Source organism: Oreochromis niloticus, linkage group LG6 (assembly GCF_001858045.2).
Source record: "Oreochromis niloticus isolate F11D_XX linkage group LG6, O_niloticus_UMD_NMBU, whole genome shotgun sequence".
NCBI classification, from domain to species: domain Eukaryota; kingdom Metazoa; phylum Chordata; class Actinopteri; order Cichliformes; family Cichlidae; genus Oreochromis; species Oreochromis niloticus.
Genome location: NC_031971.2, coordinates 22,554,197 through 22,572,880, shown reverse-complemented (window position 1 = coordinate 22,572,880; position 18,684 = coordinate 22,554,197). Strand labels below are relative to the sequence as shown.

The following is an 18,684-nucleotide window of genomic DNA, read 5'->3' as shown; positions in this document are numbered from 1 at the left end:
CAGAAGAGGAAGTCCGTTATCAAGATATCCTGTCCACACACTCAGAAGGGGAAGATATGTAGTGTGCAATATGTGATGTCTACAAACGTGCCTATACGTTCCTGCTAGATGTTCTGTCATCTAGAATTTGTTTACAGCTCTTTAGTCTTTTTTTTTTTATCTTTAAATGTAAGCTTGTCACGTTCGACTTGAAGTTCACTTTATTTGTCTACAAAAGCATTAATAAACAAGCCTTGTTTAATGCAGCCATTTGTTTGATATTCATTTCTTTCTGTCCAGTTCTCGGTTCTCCTTTGCGTCCTCAGTGCATCTTTTTGCGTTTCCGTCTCTCAGTGAAGTGATCGTATTTGATCAGAGGCAGAACGAGGGCGGCCAGTCTGCTGTCATCTTGTAGTTCAATGTTATCACCCTTGCCTCGGGCTGGTTTCACCAAGGTCAGTCTCATTGACTTTGCGACTTCAGTCATCCTATAGGAGAGCACAAGAATCACAATAGTTTACAGTTTAAACAAAAACTACAGAGTAAAGAAGGAGGATAGTAGTATGTGTGGTTAAGTCCACATTATTGACTTCATTAATGATTTTACTCTTTATTTAAACAATGTATGAAATGTAAGAAATAATTTTTAAAGGCTTCCTTTTTATTCCCCTGCTTACCTTGCCTCAGTGATTCCCAGGTCACGATGCAGTAATGTGAGGTCAGCTGTCATGTTACCCATATGCAGCAGCAGAGCTAAGCAGTATGCTGCTAGTTTGACCCGCATTGACGATGACACCATGTTCTGGATTCTAAACAGAAAAGTTAAAGTAAAGAAAGTGCATCTTTTGAAAAGAATCAGTGCAGCAACAAATACACTGTTGTGGTCAGATGTTTACATAAGCTCATCATGGCCATGAATGTCTGCCATAAATAATTTGGCGATTTTTTTTTTTTTTTTTTTTTTTTTTTCATTATTTATTTGAACTGTTTTCCAGAGTGAAATGATAGTAAAGCATGCACCTTTAATAACTTATAGTTAAACAAAAATTAGGTGCACAAGTTTAAATTTATTTGGGATTTTCTGAAATCCACATAGGTCAAATGTATGCATACAGATTCAAATACATACACACACACACACACATCCCCACTAATATTTGGTTAATGTCCCTTAGTAAGTTGTACTAATATGAGATTTTTTTTGGCAGCCCTCAAGAAGCTTCTGGTGTAATTCTGGCTGAATATTTGACCACTCTTTTTGGTAGAATTGGTAAAGTTCATTTAACTTTGTTAGTTGCCTGGCTTTAAAGCACACTGAACAAATTTAAACAGGGTGAGTTGGGGGTTTTTTTGTTTTTTTGAAAGGCAATTCCAGAGGCTTAATGTTAGCCTGCTTTATTCATTCTAAAACCAGTTTTAATGTGTGTTTGGGGCTTCTTTGTTGGTTGGCACCCTCTCAGTCCATGGCAATGAAAAAGGTGCTTCACTGTGGACAGTGATGCTGGTGTTCCAGCGGTTTCCAGTTCATGGCAGGCTTAAGCCATGGTGGTTTCTGGGTTGTTCCTGACTGTCCTAGCCCACCTTCTCTCCTATGAGGGTGACATTTTTGGAAAAGTGATGACATATCAGCTGTTTAAACTGATGATGTTGGAATCTGTAGTTCTTTCGAGGGTGTCCAAGAAACTACAGTTCTCTTTCTTAGATCTTCAATTAGTTTCTTGGACTTTTGTATTATTCTGAGTATTATTCAATCCAGTTGGTGCTATCAAACAAACCCTTCTTATGCTGCAAAGAGAAACTAAAAGATGTAGTCAATCATGACCACTATCGAGAAGCTAATAGGCCTTAACTTTGTTAAAATACATTGTAGAACCTTTAACAACACTTACTAAATTATTTAAGTGAGTGTATCTAGGTGTATGCTGTACAATCATTCCACGCTGAGAAAAGAACAGTTAAAAGAAGTAACTGGAAAAAGTTGCATTTCCTGGGAAAATGCAGTGTGAATGGCGTGTAGTGGAATCTGCTGAAAACAGCAGAAGAAGCAGAACTATCTGCTGAAAAGAGTTGTAGAAGCTGAAGTGCTTGCTGAATTTGAAAGGGTACAGTGAAGAGTGTCAAGAAAGCTGAGTGCATGCAAGCGGGGGAACATGTGTGGCAACCGCCACAGGTAGGATTTGAACCTTCGCCACCGGATCTCATAGCAGCTGCTCATCCCACTGAGCTAAACCAGTTCTAGTGCCAATCAGAGATATAATGAGAAAAACAATGTGCACTGTGCAGAAGAAGCTGAACTTTGTGCTGAAAAGAGGTGAAGAAACTGAAATTTGTGCTTAAAAGAGGTGAAGAAGCTGAACTTTCTGCTGAAAAGAGGCGAAGAAGCTGAATGTTCAGCAAAAAAGAGATGAAAAAAATGAAATTTGTGCTGAAGAGGTGAAGACACTGAAAACTGTTTTGAAAAGAGTTAAAACAGTTGAACTGTTTACTGAATAAAATGCTGCCATAAGCGGGATTTGACCCGGCCCTCCTGGTCTGAGAACGGCTGCTCATCTCACTGAGCCAAAACATGGCTCAGCCCGGCAAGCAAAACTGGTGATCACACTGATAATGTGGTCCCATTCAGCAAAATGGGCCAAAAAATGGCATAAAAAGCTTAATATCTCAAAAAGTATAAAAGTTATGAGCACCAAAAGATATAGCTGGCATTAGCAGAAAGAGCAGAACAGTTGGAAATTTGAATGGTGAAAATCAGATGAAAACTGAGGGAGTAATTAACCAGCAAAGGTCGGAGCAACTAGAATAAGGTAGAGGAATAAAGTTTAAAGAGAAACAGGATCTCAATAGTGTGAATGCCTCACACAATTAAAAGCCCAAAATTACCACGACATTCATGCTCATGATGAGTGTATGTAAACTTCTTAGAACTGTATATATTATTTAGCTTCCCTGTCTCGGTTTAGCATTTGGTAAATTTTTGAATTACTAATGAAATTATTAATTTAGTGAAACAAAATCAAATTCCAGAAACATTTTTCTTCATTAGCTACATGTGTTTAACCACCATACCTGCCATTGTTGAAGGTCTCCACGGTGAACGTTTTAAAGAGTTTGCCCTGGATGATGCGAGGGCAGCCTTCCTCTTGCCCAACTGTACATGCAAACATGAATTACTACAACCCTCTAATGGTGAAAGTTTGTATACCACTTTCCACATCATAATACTAACAAAATTCACTCACACTTGCGGGTGATGTTCCTCTCCCGAGCCAGTTTGAGGAGCAGAGAGAGGTAGAAAGCACAGCGTGCTGTTTTGTCTCGGCTTTCACTTTCAGTTGGCAGATTCTCTAGATGCTTCACAATACTCAGGCACCTTTAGGTTAAAGATAAAAAGCACAAGATCAACCTCAAGTGCAAGAACACATTAATAAAATGTCTCTGAAGGTTTTGTTGCCCCTACCTTCCATCATCTTTCATCTTCTTCAGCTCTTCGGGGGTGAGTGCTGCCATTTTGGCACCACCCTGCTCCAAAGCACCAAACTCCACTGGGCTCAAGACTGCAGATATTCGGTTAAGGGTCACCTGAACAAAGTCTGGTACAGCTCTAGATAAAAACCTGCAAACACATGCATACGCTAGTACCCCATCTTGTAATCTGGGATTCAAATGGATTCCTTGCCTTCCTATTTCCATAAACACATTCCTCCTCCAGCACAGGAATAAAAGATACGCTCATCAAATGGATAGACGTCCTCTCGTTTGTCTGCGTTTGCATTGCAGGGGGGAAGGTGCAGAGCCAGGTCTCCTTGCGACTCTGCGTCAGCCACTTCTTGCTGCAAAGCTGTGCAGAGAGGGAAGGTTAAGAAAAAAAAACATGGAAAGAGAAACATTCTTTCGGATTTCTCCGAAGAGAGGCATCCACTGTGCAGCTTACCTTCCAGACCCTTCTCGCCAATCACAGTGTTGGCAGCCTTTGCCACTGCTTGCTGAAGGGTTTCACTGCCCACCTGATTCAGCCTGCGAGAGCTCAGAGCTCTCTTCTGCTTGTTGGTACCAAAGGCCTCAATCAATAAGTCAACCTGAAAGGGAAACATTAAAGGTAATAACAGGATATTCACATCACATTACACATAATTAAGCACAGATGTCTTTTAATGGACAGACAGCAGCAGCAAATGCACCTTTTCTCTGTAGGTCTGAGTAGTGTCCTGGGGTTTTGCACTGTCTGTTGTCTCTCCTGGTGACAAAAGTCATAAAAAGCGACTCTCAGAAGGCACACAAAGCATTCCTTCCACAGCTTCTGGTCTTTGTGGGCAGTTAAAAATAGCAACAGATATGTTATAGCTCTCTTACCTGGTATAACTGGTTGCATGTTGAACAGCTGAGCTTCGTGCACCTCCATCGTCATGGTCTGCTTGTTCAGCACGCCCACATAATATCTAAAGAGATGCCAAACATCCTCCTTATCAATCTCCTCCTCGGTGACCATAACATGCCAAAATGTGCAGCAAAGACCTACTTGCAAAGATTATTGCACTTCATGGACCCCACTCCAAAGTTCTGCCCCACATAGGACAGTCTGTCTGACTCGGCAACCTAAATAAAATAAACCAGGAAGAACACTGAGAGTATACCAACACAGCCCGGAGAGTGCAGACACACTCCTCATCTTCCTCACCAGTATCCGCCTGGTCTTTTTCCTGGGGTTACTTTCCTCCGTGTTCTTCAACATGCTGAAATCCAGCTTGTCTGCATTTTGGACGCTGCCGTTAGAAAAGCGGACTGTGGGATTGAGACAGAAACACCGGGAATTATACGTGATCAAACCTCAATGACCGATGTGACTGTACAGTGACACACGTGAGAGCCTCGGACACAACAACACGGTATAGTGCCCACGTGTGCACCTAAATGCTTTAAAAATATAAACTCTACAAAGCCCAACCCAGAGTCATGTGTCATCATCATCATCCCCGTGAAAAATTCTACATAATAAACAAATGAGGAATACTCACCGACGACAGCTTTATCGGCTTCTCTCTCCTCTCCGCAGCACACAAACGAGCAGGAGGCGGCCATGACTGTTGTCATGATGAGTTTTCATGCAGGGCAAGAGTTTACTCCTCTGTACTTCCGTGTTCGCTTCGCCAAGCCGCTGCTCTAATTTCTCCAGTTTTGTTGTGGATACTTTACCTGGTGCATTTCTTTATTTTGCCTGTACTGTTCCTTCTGCCATGTCTTTGTTCACTGGATTATAGGATTATCCTTTATACGGGCTTTAAAAAAATAAAAATGCCAAAGCATTTACCATCTCGATGCTGTTTATAATCTTTGGCTAACTGGTTGTGTGTGGGGATGCAGCAGCGACACCTTGTGGTGAAACCGTAAAGCTGCAGCTTTTCACCTCGGGTGAGGTCATGGACGCGAAAAAGAGGTACAGCGCCGCCCCGTGAGTCTGGTTGGAAAAACCGTCTGTCGGCGGGGGGAAATATTAGAAAACACAACACAGCATGACGCTACCGCTTACCAATTGATAGAAGGCATTAATATTATTCTAACGGTTATTCTGGCGCCGTGGCTGTGTGCTCAGCCTGGCAGGCGCTGGAGATCAACGGACACCGCGGCACCGTCCATCGCGGCCAGCTTTACGTTCCCACGGCCAAAACCAAACGAGCCGCTTCGGGGTCAAACCGTCAGGAAGTCGACCGCAGGGGGACGCGAGAGGTAGCAGCGGAAATGTTAGCTATCCACAGCTCGGCTTGAGGGGACATTTTGTGGGCCAGTCTCGGTGACCGCATGCCGCTGCTTTTACTCTAGCTAACGGGCTATTTGCTGGGCTGCAGCCAGCTAACTTTAGCTAATCGGGGCCCTGTTCTCCCTCTCGATACCTGCATTTTCCGGATTTTTCAAGGTAACCTAAAGTACTGCTGGCTCTCTGCTCTGACTTACAGTACCAGCAGACTGCTTCTTTTGTGCCATTTTACCGAGTCGCATCCCATGCTATTGTGTTCCAGTGCAGTTGTGACGTTAAATGTGTGTAAAGACGATGGGGTCCAATAAAGTTAGACCTGTTCGTCAATATATGACTTTATAGCAAGAAGGCAAAGGCAGTGGAAAACGCAACATTTGGTGCACAGTAATCAGTAAGCGAAATAAAATGACAGTACCACGGCATCCTGGCTGTTAGCCAGTAAATACAAAAACTGATCCAACTTCTCCCCCATCACCATTCAGACATCGTAGACTGCATCCACAGGTACTCAGAAATGTAGAAATACACATACTTGTTTCCAAAAATAATGAAGTGCTGCATTCAGACTCCGAAATACAGTGAAAATGAGCTATTTGGAGGACATTTCTATCAGCTGTTTTGTGCAAAGCTAACTTAACTTCATTAATAATATAAGAATAAAACAATATTATGGGAGTTCAAACATTAATTCAGCCCAAATTCAGATGCAAACTGATGCAAATGAGCATAATCGTGGGTTTAAGTTTGACTCGAGTAGGTGTGAGATCTCTAGTTTTGTAGTGCAGCATCACTTGGAAGTAATTTTTATTGTAAGCACAATGAAATTTTCTTTGTTTTCGGGCTGGGATCAGCTGACCTGAGTTGCTGCTCTTGTTGGCTGTCAGGGCAGATTTCTGACACCCCTACACACTATAAAGGTGGAATTCAGTGAATTAATCTCCTTAGTATAACTTTAAATTGACATGTTTCCTTGTTACAGTGACCATAAACGCCACATCTGTAAACTTCTCCACAGTACCGCAGATTAACTGGTTTACCCTGCCATACACTGCCTTTTCATGCAACCTTGGAATAGCAAAAAGTTAGTATACACTTAACATAAGCGACACATCAGGTATAGATCTGGTATCAGTTCACAAGTGTCTAAAATGAATGAGGATGTTATGTTTCAGCTTTAACTTCCCAGTCGGTTAAATGTCACGGAGCAGTCCTTACCTTTTAAAATCTAACCTCTCTCCATCCTCTCCTGTCTTACTTCGATAAATAAACTTTTTTTTTTTAACATTTTGAAGTGTGACAAGTGTTGAAGTGACACATATTGTGATTTATCACTTTGTCCCCAATTGTTTTATCCAGTAAGATAACTTCATCTTACTTAAGTTTTTTATTCTTTTTTTAATGCATAATGGATTGTCAAGCAAGCAAGCTGCAGTCAGTGTGCTACTGAATGGGGTCAAGTTGGCAACTACATACAGTCTGTTTCTTGTAATACAGCAATTAACTTAGAACTATTGGTTTGGGCATTATGATGATAAGGGTAAGAGTACGTAGGGGCAGTAAACTGAATTTCCCAATTTGTGGAAGAACAGTGAAGTTTGAAAAGCTCCAGGTCGCTGCTGATTGGTCAGATGCAGTGACATCAGTAGATCACCTGATCTTTGCTAACTGACTGTGGTTCTGCATAACTCACCTACCCTCTGCTCCTCTGTCTGCAGGGCCATGGATTTCCCAGGCCATTTTGAGCAGATCTTCCAGCAGCTGAACTATCAGCGTGTCCATGGCCAGCTTTGCGACTGTGTCATCGTGGTAGGCAGCCGACACTTTAAAGCCCACCGCTCCGTGCTGGCGGCCTGCAGCACCCACTTCAGAGCGCTGTTCACTGTCGCAGAGGGAGATGCTAGCATGAACATGATCCAGCTGGACAGCGAGGTTAGAAAGAAAACGCTGTCAAAAAAGCGAAAAAAGTGTTTTTAGTCATTCTAATGGTGATTGAAACCACTGTGTGCGTTCTGCAGGTGGTGACGGCCGAGGCCTTTGCCGCTCTCGTGGACATGATGTACACGTCGACACTGATGCTCGGGGAGAGCAATGTCATGGATGTTCTCCTCGCAGCTTCGCATCTGCACCTCAACAATGTGGTCAAGGCTTGCAAACACTACCTGACAACACGCACGCTGCCCATGTCCCCCTCATCCGACAGAGCTGCCCATCACCACCCACAGCAGGAGCAGCAGAGGCACAGACAGCAGCAGCATCAGCAAGTAGCTGATTTAGCAGTGAACCCGACATTAGCAGCTAATGCTAACCTTGCAGCAAATGCTGCCACTTCAAAGCTGCAGCGCTCCTTCTTACTGCAGCAGCTGGGGCTCAGCTTGGTGAGCTCTGCTTTGGGTGGGATGGAAGACGACCGGGCGGGAAATGTAGTTGGCAGTAGGGTGGTTGACCAGAGGGCCTCCTTCCCAATCCGACGCTTCCACAAACGAAAGCCCTCTCTGGCGTTGGGGCTTTCAGAGGAGAGACCCAGACAGAGACAGCGTCCTTCGGCGCCTAACCTCGGGTTGTTAGGAGAAGAAGGGGTGAACGCAGAGCGGGAGGATGGAGCACTTCTCTCCCCAGATTCCCACAAGATGGGGGACGAATCTAAACTTGACCCTGCGATCACTGGGTTAGCAGCTGCTTCCCAAGATGACCCTCAGATGCCGAGTCAGTCAGATAGTGGACGCTGCGAGGAGGAGAACTTGGGGAGAATTCAAGGAGTAAACAAAGAAGAGGACATGGATGACCAGGATCAGCAGGACAGCAGAGCAGGGGTGAAAATAAAATCAGGAACAGAGGAGGAGGAGAACGAAGAAGAGGAGCAGAAGGTAAAGCTACAGATTTGTCTCTTCAGTGGGCAGGAATATTTCCATAGATAAAACTCTCCAGACCTCTCAGGCTTGTCTGTATGAAGTAAACAAACTTAACAGAAATTGTTGGTTTGAATGTCATTAATGCAACCAGGGGTTAAGGGATTGGACAGAAGAGGGAAGTCATAAGATCGGGTGTAGCAATGCAGCAGGGGAAAATGACTCACTTAGAAAAGAGTCACACATAATTTCTGTTCTGAGGATTTGATTTCCTTGCGGATGGACTGTGACAGCTGACCTGTGCTGGCTCTGAGGTTCACTGGTCTTTGTGGGTTTTGCTTGCTGCAATTTACGAGATATTAACAGATGTTACATGAGCTGTCGTGGCCACTCTCCAACCTTTGGGCGGTGTAATGTCTAAAGGTGGAGATTGGCAGGTGAAGGGTAGTAAAGAATGTCATCAACTTAAATTCAAACTAATGACTATTACCCTGAAGCCTTGATTACATTTTCCGCATCTACTTGGATCCAACAGACATAAATTTGACCAGCGTTTTTGTGGCCTCGTTAACTAATGTGCAGATAATTGACATTACAGTCCATGAACTACACACACACCCCAGGCAGAAGAGTTCAAGCAGACTTCAAAGAAGTATAAACAGGAGGGACAACTCGGCCATCGAGTTTCTAGCTGTCATAACCAGTCCTAACAGTGATCGTGAACACCCATCCTGCACTTCATTACTGTAAACTGTACCACAGCACTGCAGAGTACCTACTTTAGCCTGAAAAGACTGTCCAGTATAGATTTTAAATAACCCCAAATTGTCATTTAACAGTATGGAATGATTAAATAAGTCAAATAAGGACAGATTATAACAATAATTCCAAGTTTTGAATATCTATATCAAGTGTCAATTGTAAGGTTGTCACGGTACTAGAATTCCACACTACTGATACCAATCATCAGAACACTACTCGAAGCTCCATACTATTGTCGATACCACCCACCCACACGCACACACACACACACACACACACACACACACACACACTCTGCAGCAGTAGCAGTAATGGCGAAGAAGCCATTTCTTGCAAAAGTTAACTTGTTAATTTTCCACTAAGTATTTCCAATTATAGGTTAGAGTTAGAAAAAAGTATTTATGATTAACTTTAGAGGTTTTATTCGTTTTACAACTTATATAGAGGAATTTATCACCATGGCTTAATACGCCACCCTGGACCTGCAAATTACTGTTACAGCTGCTAAGACGACACACGTCAACAAAGTAGCATCGCACTGTGACAGAAGAATGGGGAAATGGTTGGATGTTAACTCTTTATTTCGAAATGAAATGCTAGAAAAAATACAACGTCTTGGTAAGGCAAAGCAGGCTTGTTCAAGAGATTATTTTACAGCATCTGATGTTACCCATTCGGGAGCTGGCTCTGAGGTTTCTGTGAGAAGTGTCCCCACAATAAAATTCTGTCCAACTGTGAGACCTTTAGGCAGTGTTGTGAATATTAATTCTTACATTAAAATTTGAGGTCTTATCTCCCTTGGCCTTAGATGAAACATTTCTTTCCTTTTCTTGCTTTTCTTAGGTGGTTGTTAAACGTGAGCCGCTAAGTTCTCCCGAGCCAGCTGATGAAATTAGCGACGTCACATCGCAGGCCGAAGGCAGTGATCCTCCTGAGCCTGGGTGCCAGGAGGACGAAGAGAAGGTGGAGCTGAGCCCAGAGAGCAGCGACCGCAGCTTCACTTCTGAACCCCAGCCCAGCTCCGACTCTCTTCTCCAGCCCAGCTCCCAGCTCATCCTCAAGAGCAGTATAGGAGGAGGAGGCGCGAACGGAGGTGGTTTTGGACTGAGTGGCAAACCTGGGTTCAGCATTTCCAGCTTCCTCAGCCAAAAGGATTTTGCGACTGGCAGCTCAGGGATGGTTGCCGGAGAGGACGACCTTCCGAACACAACAACTGGGGATGCAGTAGCACATCGCTTTCTGCTGAGGCAGGAAGCTGCTGGCACTTCTGGCTCTGCTTCTTCCTCTCTTTTGCAATCAGGCCCACTCAGTGGTGAGAGTAGAAGCAGTTTTGGAGATAATCTGCAAGCCGATTCTCTGTTCCTCCGCCCCCTGCATGATGGTTTAGGAAACCCCAGAGGAAATGGGGGAAATTCAAGAGGAGGACGTGGAGGAGTGGATCCTTTTGATTTGGAATTCCAGCGCTCAAGTTTGGGGCTTCATTCACTGGGACGGCCCTCAAGAGAGACAGGAGGAGTCAGCGGCACAGGTCTGAGTTATCCAGGCTACAGACGCATTGCTCCAAAAATGACCACTGGCATGGGAGGAGAAGAGGCAGTAGGGGGGATTCTTCAGGATGCTGCCTCCTCTTCATCAAGTCTACCGGGTCCCCTGCTCCTCAATGAGAACGGAGGGTATGAGATGAGTGGCAACAGGCCCACCTCCCTCCCCCCTCAGCTCACCCGGGCCTCAGCAGACGTTCTGTCCAAGTGCAAAAAGGCTCTCTCAGAGCACAATGTCCTAGTGGTTGAAGGAGCACGAAAATATGCCTGCAAAATCTGCTGCAAAACATTCCTCACCCTGACTGACTGCAAGAAACACATCCGTGTCCACACGGGAGAGAAACCCTACGCATGTCTGAAGTGTGGAAAACGCTTCAGCCAGTCTTCACACCTATACAAGCATTCCAAGACCACCTGTCTGCGCTGGCAGAACAGTAACATGTCCAATGCCCTGCTGTAGGAGCAGAGTGTGGAGATTAAAACACTAGGAATCAGTGTAGCTGCCTTTAAAGTCACAAAGCTGTTATAAAAATGTTTCTGAAGCTCTGACTGAACGGCCAGTTTTGTTATCCGCTCTGTCTAAACTAACTGATCCTGATCACAGACCAAAGATGGGGATGAAAAGGTAACTTAATATGAATATGTAACATTATCTTCTCCAAGACCAGTTGATAAAGTTTCTGTTAAAAAATTAACCCTATAGAAAGATTATAGGGATGTAGGCCGATATATCAGCCAATACTGGCTATTTACCATTTGGCATTGATAATGGCCAATAAGTGAAAAATTTAAAAGGAAAAAACACCTTTTAACAATTTTGTGAGCATAACACAGCGTAAAAGATGGACGTAGCTGCTGTGACATCACCCTTTGGTTAGTGAACTCCCATTATGAAACTTCAAGATGAGTGTCTTCACCATTTGAGGTGATCCTTTAGTGCCGATTCATTGTTAGTGGTACACTTGGAAGTAAATTCGATTCAGTCATTGCAACACTCAGAGGCAGCTGTGCAACATCAGCACTAAAGACTGACATCATGTAAAATATTGTATTTAAATTCATATTCAGTGCATAATTGTAAAAACATGTAGCAGCTGACATTATTGACTGTGCCTTGTTCTGTGCACGGCCCGTCACATCCATTCACATTCATCCACGTTGGTCGCCATTATGCGTGTAAGTGCTAAAATCTAATGGTTTATTAGATGCAAGCAAAAAAAGGCAGAGATAATCCAGTGTGTGGGAGAGACCTGGGTAATGCTGAAATCTGTAGCATTTTAACAGTTCAACCAGCAGAGAAGGCGACAGAGTATGTAGTGTTGTAACAGTGTTTGTATTCTGTCATGCGGTGAAATGTCATCAGTACTTTGTTAATTAATAGTCATCATGAGGAATCGAGCAGTGACTAATTCAAGTCAAATTAACGTGACATGATCGTCGTCTATGGTTGATTTTCAGTCTGTCACTGACGTTGTTGCTGGGCTCATTTTAATGTTGAAAATGTTTTTGGTAAAAGGCCAAATAATTCAAAATGTACTCATGGAGGCCTTCATGTGACATATGTCTGCAAGAGTAACAGCCTCACTTTAAAACATTTATACTTGTAGGGGGAAAATTCTGAATTACCCTGATTACCCTTCCACCACAACTGTTTACCGTAGAGTGAAGTTTCATTGTTTACTGACGTAAAATTATTACGGCAATCAGGAGAAAGGTTTAAAAAAAACAAACGTATTTTTCTGTCCAAATTCATAAAACAGTTTATTGTGATTGTAAAAATATGGCACTACGTGACTTTCAGCCGTAGCTTCTCGGTGTTGTGTGTTTATTGAAAGAACGGCGAAGTTTCAGTGACGAGTTCAGCATGTGTTGGGGGAAAAAAAATATTTCGACATGTAAATACTGTATTGCACATTTCTGGTAAGTCCTTTGGAGAGGAGACAAAACAACTCCTAAAGATGTAAACATTGTGTGTATGTTTGCTACTGTACTTGATATGAGTGCTTTATACGTGTCTCTTTACATATAATGTTGCGCCTGATACAAAAACACTGAGACAAATCAGTCTTTTTTTACAGCTAATAATGTTTACTGGAATGTTGAACTATGTGACGACATCTTCATTGTAATCCAACCATCCGGCTCACCCAGCTCTTATGATCTTCCTTCTTCCTTTCTTATTCTGTTGTGCTGGAAATGAAAACAAAGTTCCACTAGTCTAGAAAAATGTAACATCACTAAAGGAATATTTCACATGGAGAAAGTAATTTTTAAAAAAAAAGATTTTAATGTTTTTATTTTTTTGTTAATTACAAGAAATTTTGTGTTTTATGTAGCTGTATTTTAATGTAACTTGATAAATGTTGGGGAATGCTGTAAGTTACAAGTCAACTATGTTACAACTGAGGATTTGTGTAAGCTTAAATAAAAGTATAGACAGGATTTACAAAAATAATATCACATGAAGGTTTTCTAGCAGACATCCTGCAGGTTGAAAAACAGCCTCTCTGGATGGCAGTATGTTTTTTGAAACCGTGTTCATGCTGTGTTGTAGAGTTCTGTTTTAGTGAACTGGAATGGGGAAAAAAAATACATTAATTAACATGTTTGCTTTTTGTATACTTTAATGATTGGTGTATTGTGACACTTGAGCTGTCAGTGAGGCAGGATCATTGCTTTCAATCCTAGTTGGCACCTTGTTGTACTGTAGAGTCATCACACTGTTAGCCCTTTACAAAATGACACTTTTTAAAAAGAAAAAAGTTATTTAAAGTTATTTTCCCTGTAAATTTAATTCAGAACTCTATTAAAGTCATTTAAAATGACCAGTGATGGTTTAGTCTTTAATCTGACTAAAATTTAGTCTGTTGCTCTGACTCTCACTCACATTCAGCTTCTTCTCTCATCATGAAGCGAGGTAGCTGTAGCAGGCTTTTGAAAAATACAAAGGTAGATATGGGATCAGGCAAAGGTTTGACTGTTTACATGCCACACAAGCAGGTTAGGTGCTGTCTTCTACGGCTGTTGTATTAATTATTAAATTATTATTAAAACTGCACTGACTGAACTACCCTCTGTATGAAGATGTTTGATTTCTTAGAAAGAAATGTGTATAAAAGTCTGAATTGATTATTAAAGTCACTGCCTTATGCCCTCTAGCTTGTAAAGCCGGGCTTTTGTTGATATGCCAAAATTGAAAGGTTTGGGGGGGATTTCGTTTGTTTTTTGTTTTTGTTTTCTGTATAACGTCTGTAGTGTAACCATGGGGTGGCTAAATGTTTGTCTCTTTACTGTTGAAGACTTTGAAGATTGTATAGTATGTTCAGGTGTTGTATAGGCTGAATAAAAATGCTATGAAATTCAGTTTGCGTGCAACCTTCTTATCATATACAGTGCTGCGAAAAAGCCTTGGCCCCCTTCCTGATTTCTTTTTTTTTAATATTTTTCACGCGTGTGTTCGATCATCAAACTAATTCTAACATAAGACAAAATAACTTGAGTAAATACAAAATTGTTTTTTGTTTGTTAAATTAAGAAATAGCTTTCCAAAAAAAGTGTGGTTAATCAGTTGAGTTCAATTTCCTTATCCACACTCAGGCCTGATTACTGCAAGACCTGTTGATTCAAGAAATTGCCAACATAGAAGCTGTCTCACAAAGCTAACCAGGCTAAAAGATCCCAAAAATCAACGCAACATGCCATGAGCAGCTGAGAAGCAATGTCACTGACACCTATCAGGGTGGAAAGGGTTACAGAGCCATTTCTTAGGCTTGATCCTGAATCCTGAAGGAGAATGTCCGGCTATCAGTTTTTCCCCACGCTTGGGTTATGCAGCAGTACAATGATCTGAACCAGGCTGTTCATGCGCCAACCCTATATGTGGGTGTAATAAAACAATTCTGCAAAGAGGAGTGAGCTGAAATTCCTCCACAGCGATGAGTAAAACTCTATGCAGTTCTTGCTGCCAAGGGTGGGAAACCAGTTCCTAGGTTTATCGGGGCAATCATTTTTTCACCCAGGGCCAAATAGGTTTGAATCACTTTTTTTTTTCATATAATTTCAAAATCAGAAATCAGGAAGTGGGCAAAAACTTTTTCACAGCACTCTAGAATGCCAAACTAAAAAATGTGAAACTGAAGACTAAAGAAAAAGGAGACAGTTGCAACACTGCATGGATTTACTTCAGTCAGCAAAACATATTTTGAACAGTAAGTAGAACTAATCATCCACTATTTGATCATTTTTTCAGAGTGGAAGCTGTTTCTTCTTAAAGCTTGAGCTCTTTGATCATCGGCTGCCCTCGCAGGCCCAGGAGGAGGTTGTTTGCCGCCAAGGAAGACATGGCATCACGGGTAGTATAGGAGGCACTCGCAATATGGGGTAGAATCACTGCAGGAAGAGAAAATATTAAAACCAAATGATAGGCAGAGAGGACCAAGTGTGGTTTAAAAACCTGTTCAAAGTAGCAGAATGCTCACCACAGTTTTTGAGTGTAAACAGTGGGTGGTTGGTTGGCAGCGGCTCGGGAACAGTGACATCTAATCCAGCTCCTGCGATCTGCCCTGTGGACAGAGCTTCATACAGGTCTTCCTGGTTCACCACCCCGCCTCTGCACAACAGCAAAAGCACAGTTATAGACTCAAAGGGCAGAATCCTCGCTGCTGATTGCCTACAGTACATATCCATTTCTCCAGATGCAGGTCACCGAGAACTTAAATGATTAGTCATTCTAACTTTCTATTAGTCAACTAATCAACTGTGGAGATCATTTTGTGAAACTGCGAGCAATCCTAATATCTCAAATATAAATATTTGGATTTGAGGAAACACAATGGTCATTTCTTAAAACCATTGGCTTGCATTTTGTGTATTAAATGGTGATCAGTGAAGGAAAATAACCTGTTATCAGGTTAATCAGTAATTAATGAGCACAACACTCACAGACCACTCTTGGGGTCTTGGGTCATGCATGTATCAGGTAGGGGTACCTGCTCGTGTTGATGAAGATGGAAGTCTTTTTCATCTTGGAGAAGAGGTTCTTATTGCAGATCTCCTTTGTCTCTGGTGTTAGAGCACAGCACACAGCCAGGAAATCTGATTGCTTTGCCAGCTCATCAAAAGAGACTAGAACAAGATACAGTGCAAGGTTATTAAAAATAAACTGAAAACTAAAATAAAACAAACCTTTTTAGCTGGTAGGAATCAGATGAAAACTACACTAGATGCACTAATATCACTTTTATTATCATATTAAGTTTGTGGGTGGTTCTTAGGACTTCAAGAAAGACTTATGAAAAGTCAAAAGGTTTTAAATAGCCTTATCTTTTGACTAGCCCCATCTGCCCTGTTGACAGGGGATCTTTTGTCCACATATCATAGAGTAACATCCTTGCTGGGTCTTCCTTACCATATTCTGCATTGATGACACTCGCCAACTCAGGCCTGGGGGCCACATCTGTGTAGATAAACTTCTTTACTTTGAAAGGTGCCAGACGCTCAGCAATGGCCACACCTTTGAGTACAAGCACACACTGTAAAAAGCTCATAACTGACAGAAATGGCAGTTTGACGATACGCTGATGTAAAGGTTGTCTTAGTGATGTGCTGCTTACCGATTCTGCCTAGTCCAAGAATACCGACAGTGCTGTTGGCCAGCTCATAACCACACAGCCACAGCGTTCTCCACGTGCCCCAGCCACCACTGGCGTCAGTGAGAGAAAGAGAGAGAATTTATTTTGCACAATTTGCATTTGTGCATGTATGTTTTAGTAAATCTTCCACGTATGTGTGATCTTATTTTGTATATGACAGTACGTCTTGGCCTCATGTGTGGCCTCTATGAGCCTCCTGGAGGTCGCAAGCAGCAGAGCTACTGTCAGCTCAGCAACAGCATCTGTCAGGACTTCAGGGGTATAACCTATACGGATTCCTCTGTAGGAAAACATAAACATTGCATACAACGTTACATGAATATTTCACTGCCTGTTTGCATGTTAAGAACCTTTTTTCTTAAAGGGAAAATCACTCTCAGTAGAGCCATGAATGGCATTCACATGTGTTACAATAAAATAAAACAGAAAGAGGGAACTCACCGTTTCTTCAGCTCATCCAAAGACAGATGATCGAATCCCACTGACATTGTACTGAGGACCTTCAGGTTTGGACCTGCAGGAATACGTCACACATATAAAGACATGCAAGGCTGTTTGTTGCATTTAGGTTATTTGTCAAAGGCAAAGGGCAGACCTGCAGCGTCCAACAGTTCCGCATCAATTTTTTCCGTCAGCGTGCAAAGCAGACCATCTACACCTTTGACCTTCTGAAGGAGCTCCTTCCTGGGCACCGGTATGTCATCTGAGTTCCACAGCTCAAACTGCACCCTAGGGAAACAGAAATCACATGACTGAAGATTTAAATCAAATCCAGTTTTCCTCTATCGTCACCTGAAGGAAATTTACTGGTCAAAGATGAAAAAAAATCCCAAATACATGAGCACAGGTTTCACATTTTTATACAGATAATGGCTCTTCTTAGAGATACATAATGTCAAAGTGCCTTTCATTGAAATCCTGGGATTTTAGGGTGCAGTGAAACATTTGTGCAGCTCTCTTTCTCAGGGAATACCCTTTAGACTATGTGCTTTATTTGACGAGACCTTAAGGCAAACATTAGCAGTCATGTTTGTTCAAAGTAAATGATGAACCTCTCAGACCAGATATTCAAACTGCTTAAAGTGATCAGTGTCAAATCTCCTGCGGCACACATCGCAAAGTTACATTAAAACGCTAAAATTTGTTATTTTAAGTGACATACCAGGATACTAAAAATAACTCACTGTCCGGATTCGCGGAGGATCTTCAGGCCCTCAGGTGGGATCTGTCGTGTGACATAGATGCGCGGCAGGGTTGACATCTCCCTCTGGATGTTGCTTGTTAGACTCCCGGTAATGTTCAAAGGAGTAACGGCGATCTTCTGGAGCCGACGGAGTGCCATGCGACTGCACCACATTGCAGCGTAAGTGCGTGGGCAGAGTGTCCACAGTGTAGGATGAGTAAACTCTGGAGACTGTTGTGGGATTTGTGTGTGATTCTGGCTGCAGTTCAAGGGGGAGGCTCCTTTGTGAACTAACCAATATGATAAAAGGGTGGGAGTCTGAAGGTTTGAAAGGGGAAAAGTCTGAAGGTCTGAAGGTTAGAGATACTTATCCCTAGTTCCCCCCCAGAGAAGCAAAAATCGGTCCAATTTTGTCTCTGATTATGGAACTAGAGGCTCTTTATATTCAAAACAAAGAGACACAAGCATAACTAACCGCTGTGACAAAGACAGTACCAGAATTGTGTTTTCCATCCAGAACTGGAGCAAGTTGTGGTGTAAATGTTTCACTTAGCTGGTGAACTTTGTTTCTTTAAATGGGGGGGGGCTGAACATTGTTTTTTATCTTCTGTTTTCACTGGCTGCGACTAGTTTTGATATCTTTGTTTTTCCAACCTGAGCCTGCTTGCGTTGTCATGAACATAGAAGAGTTGTTGCTTGGTTGATTGCTTATTTTTTCTCAAACTGAAAAATAAAATACCCCTAACCCATAAAATGGCTGGAGGAGGTACTGTCACACCTCAAATCCAAAGCGATAAAGCAGACTCATCATCGACAAGGTTGATTTAAGATAAGGCAATCTTTTCTGACATGTTTCTGCTGTTTCTGTCCTGCTTTCAGTTAGATGGACCTTAAAATCATTATTGTGTTACAGGTATTACTTTTGTGTTACTTCTTTTCTTTTATGAGTAGAATGCATTGTTGTCACCATATT

At 42.3% G+C, this 18,684-nt stretch overlaps 3 protein-coding genes across 6 annotated transcripts; 1 reads left to right on the top strand and 2 right to left on the bottom strand.

The window, feature by feature from the left end:
- Positions 1 to 157: 157 nt before the first annotated feature.
- On the bottom strand, positions 158 to 5,133 carry polr1e (RNA polymerase I subunit E). Its single transcript, XM_003452162.5, has 12 exons — positions 4,992 to 5,133; positions 4,655 to 4,758; positions 4,496 to 4,572; positions 4,330 to 4,415; positions 4,158 to 4,213; positions 3,911 to 4,055; positions 3,707 to 3,817; positions 3,437 to 3,533; positions 3,219 to 3,349; positions 3,046 to 3,127; positions 657 to 788; positions 158 to 467 (listed from the first exon to the last, which is right to left on the bottom strand). Exons 1-12 carry the CDS (start codon positions 5,065 to 5,067, stop codon positions 302 to 304), a joined length of 1,263 nt encoding a protein of 420 aa, XP_003452210.1. The 5' UTR covers positions 5,068 to 5,133; the 3' UTR covers positions 158 to 301.
- Positions 5,134 to 5,331: 198 nt separating this feature from the next.
- zbtb5 (zinc finger and BTB domain containing 5) lies at positions 5,332 to 15,251 on the top strand. Of its 4 annotated transcripts, none has more exons than XM_005456840.4 (4): positions 5,332 to 5,410; positions 7,444 to 7,657; positions 7,744 to 8,604; positions 10,180 to 15,251. In XM_005456840.4, exons 1-4 carry the CDS (start codon positions 5,394 to 5,396, stop codon positions 11,335 to 11,337), a joined length of 2,250 nt encoding a protein of 749 aa, XP_005456897.1. In that variant the 5' UTR covers positions 5,332 to 5,393; the 3' UTR covers positions 11,338 to 15,251. The 4 variants fall into 4 exon arrangements, with proteins under 4 accessions (XP_005456897.1, XP_005456896.1, XP_005456895.1 ...); XM_005456839.4 differs by having other exon boundaries at positions 5,365 to 5,425; positions 7,744 to 8,592; XM_005456838.4 differs by having other exon boundaries at positions 5,365 to 5,425.
- On the bottom strand, positions 15,037 to 17,953 carry grhprb (glyoxylate reductase/hydroxypyruvate reductase b). Its single transcript, XM_003452203.5, has 9 exons — positions 17,713 to 17,953; positions 17,124 to 17,257; positions 16,970 to 17,042; positions 16,692 to 16,808; positions 16,490 to 16,578; positions 16,285 to 16,389; positions 15,866 to 16,001; positions 15,356 to 15,486; positions 15,037 to 15,266 (listed from the first exon to the last, which is right to left on the bottom strand). The coding sequence occupies exons 1-9, from the start codon at positions 17,883 to 17,885 to the stop codon at positions 15,145 to 15,147; spliced, it is 1,080 nt and encodes a 359-aa protein (XP_003452251.1). The 5' UTR covers positions 17,886 to 17,953; the 3' UTR covers positions 15,037 to 15,144.
- Positions 17,954 to 18,684: the final 731 nt, after the last annotated feature.

What these genes read in the sequence shown, in the direction of transcription:
- polr1e (XM_003452162.5), bottom strand. Translation starts at nt 5,067, where the DNA reads ATGACAACAGTCATGGCCGCCTCCTGCTCGTTTGTGTGCTGCGGAGAG. An exon ending in CTCAGACCTACAGAGAAAAG is followed by an intron (nt 4,056 to 4,157) that starts GTGCATTTGCTG and finishes TTTCCCTTTCAG; the next exon opens with GTTGACTTATTGATTGAGGC. An exon ending in CGTCTATCCATTTGATGAGC is followed by an intron (nt 3,534 to 3,706) that starts GTATCTTTTATT and finishes GAATATCTGCAG; the next exon opens with TCTTGAGCCCAGTGGAGTTT.
- zbtb5 (XM_005456838.4), top strand. Translation starts at nt 5,394, where the DNA reads ATGGACGCGAAAAAGAGGTACAGCGCCGCCCC. An exon ending in AAGAGGTACAGCGCCGCCCC is followed by an intron (nt 5,426 to 7,443) that starts GTGAGTCTGGTT and finishes CTCTGTCTGCAG; the next exon opens with GGCCATGGATTTCCCAGGCC. An exon ending in TGATCCAGCTGGACAGCGAG is followed by an intron (nt 7,658 to 7,743) that starts GTTAGAAAGAAA and finishes TGCGTTCTGCAG; the next exon opens with GTGGTGACGGCCGAGGCCTT.
- grhprb (XM_003452203.5), bottom strand. Translation starts at nt 17,885, where the DNA reads ATGTGGTGCAGTCGCATGGCACTCCGTCGGCTCCAGAAGATCGCCGTT. An exon ending in GCCACACATGAGGCCAAGAC is followed by an intron (nt 16,579 to 16,691) that starts GTACTGTCATAT and finishes CACTGACGCCAG; the next exon opens with TGGTGGCTGGGGCACGTGGA. An exon ending in GTTTACACTCAAAAACTGTG is followed by an intron (nt 15,267 to 15,355) that starts GTGAGCATTCTG and finishes CTCTTCCTGCAG; the next exon opens with TGATTCTACCCCATATTGCG.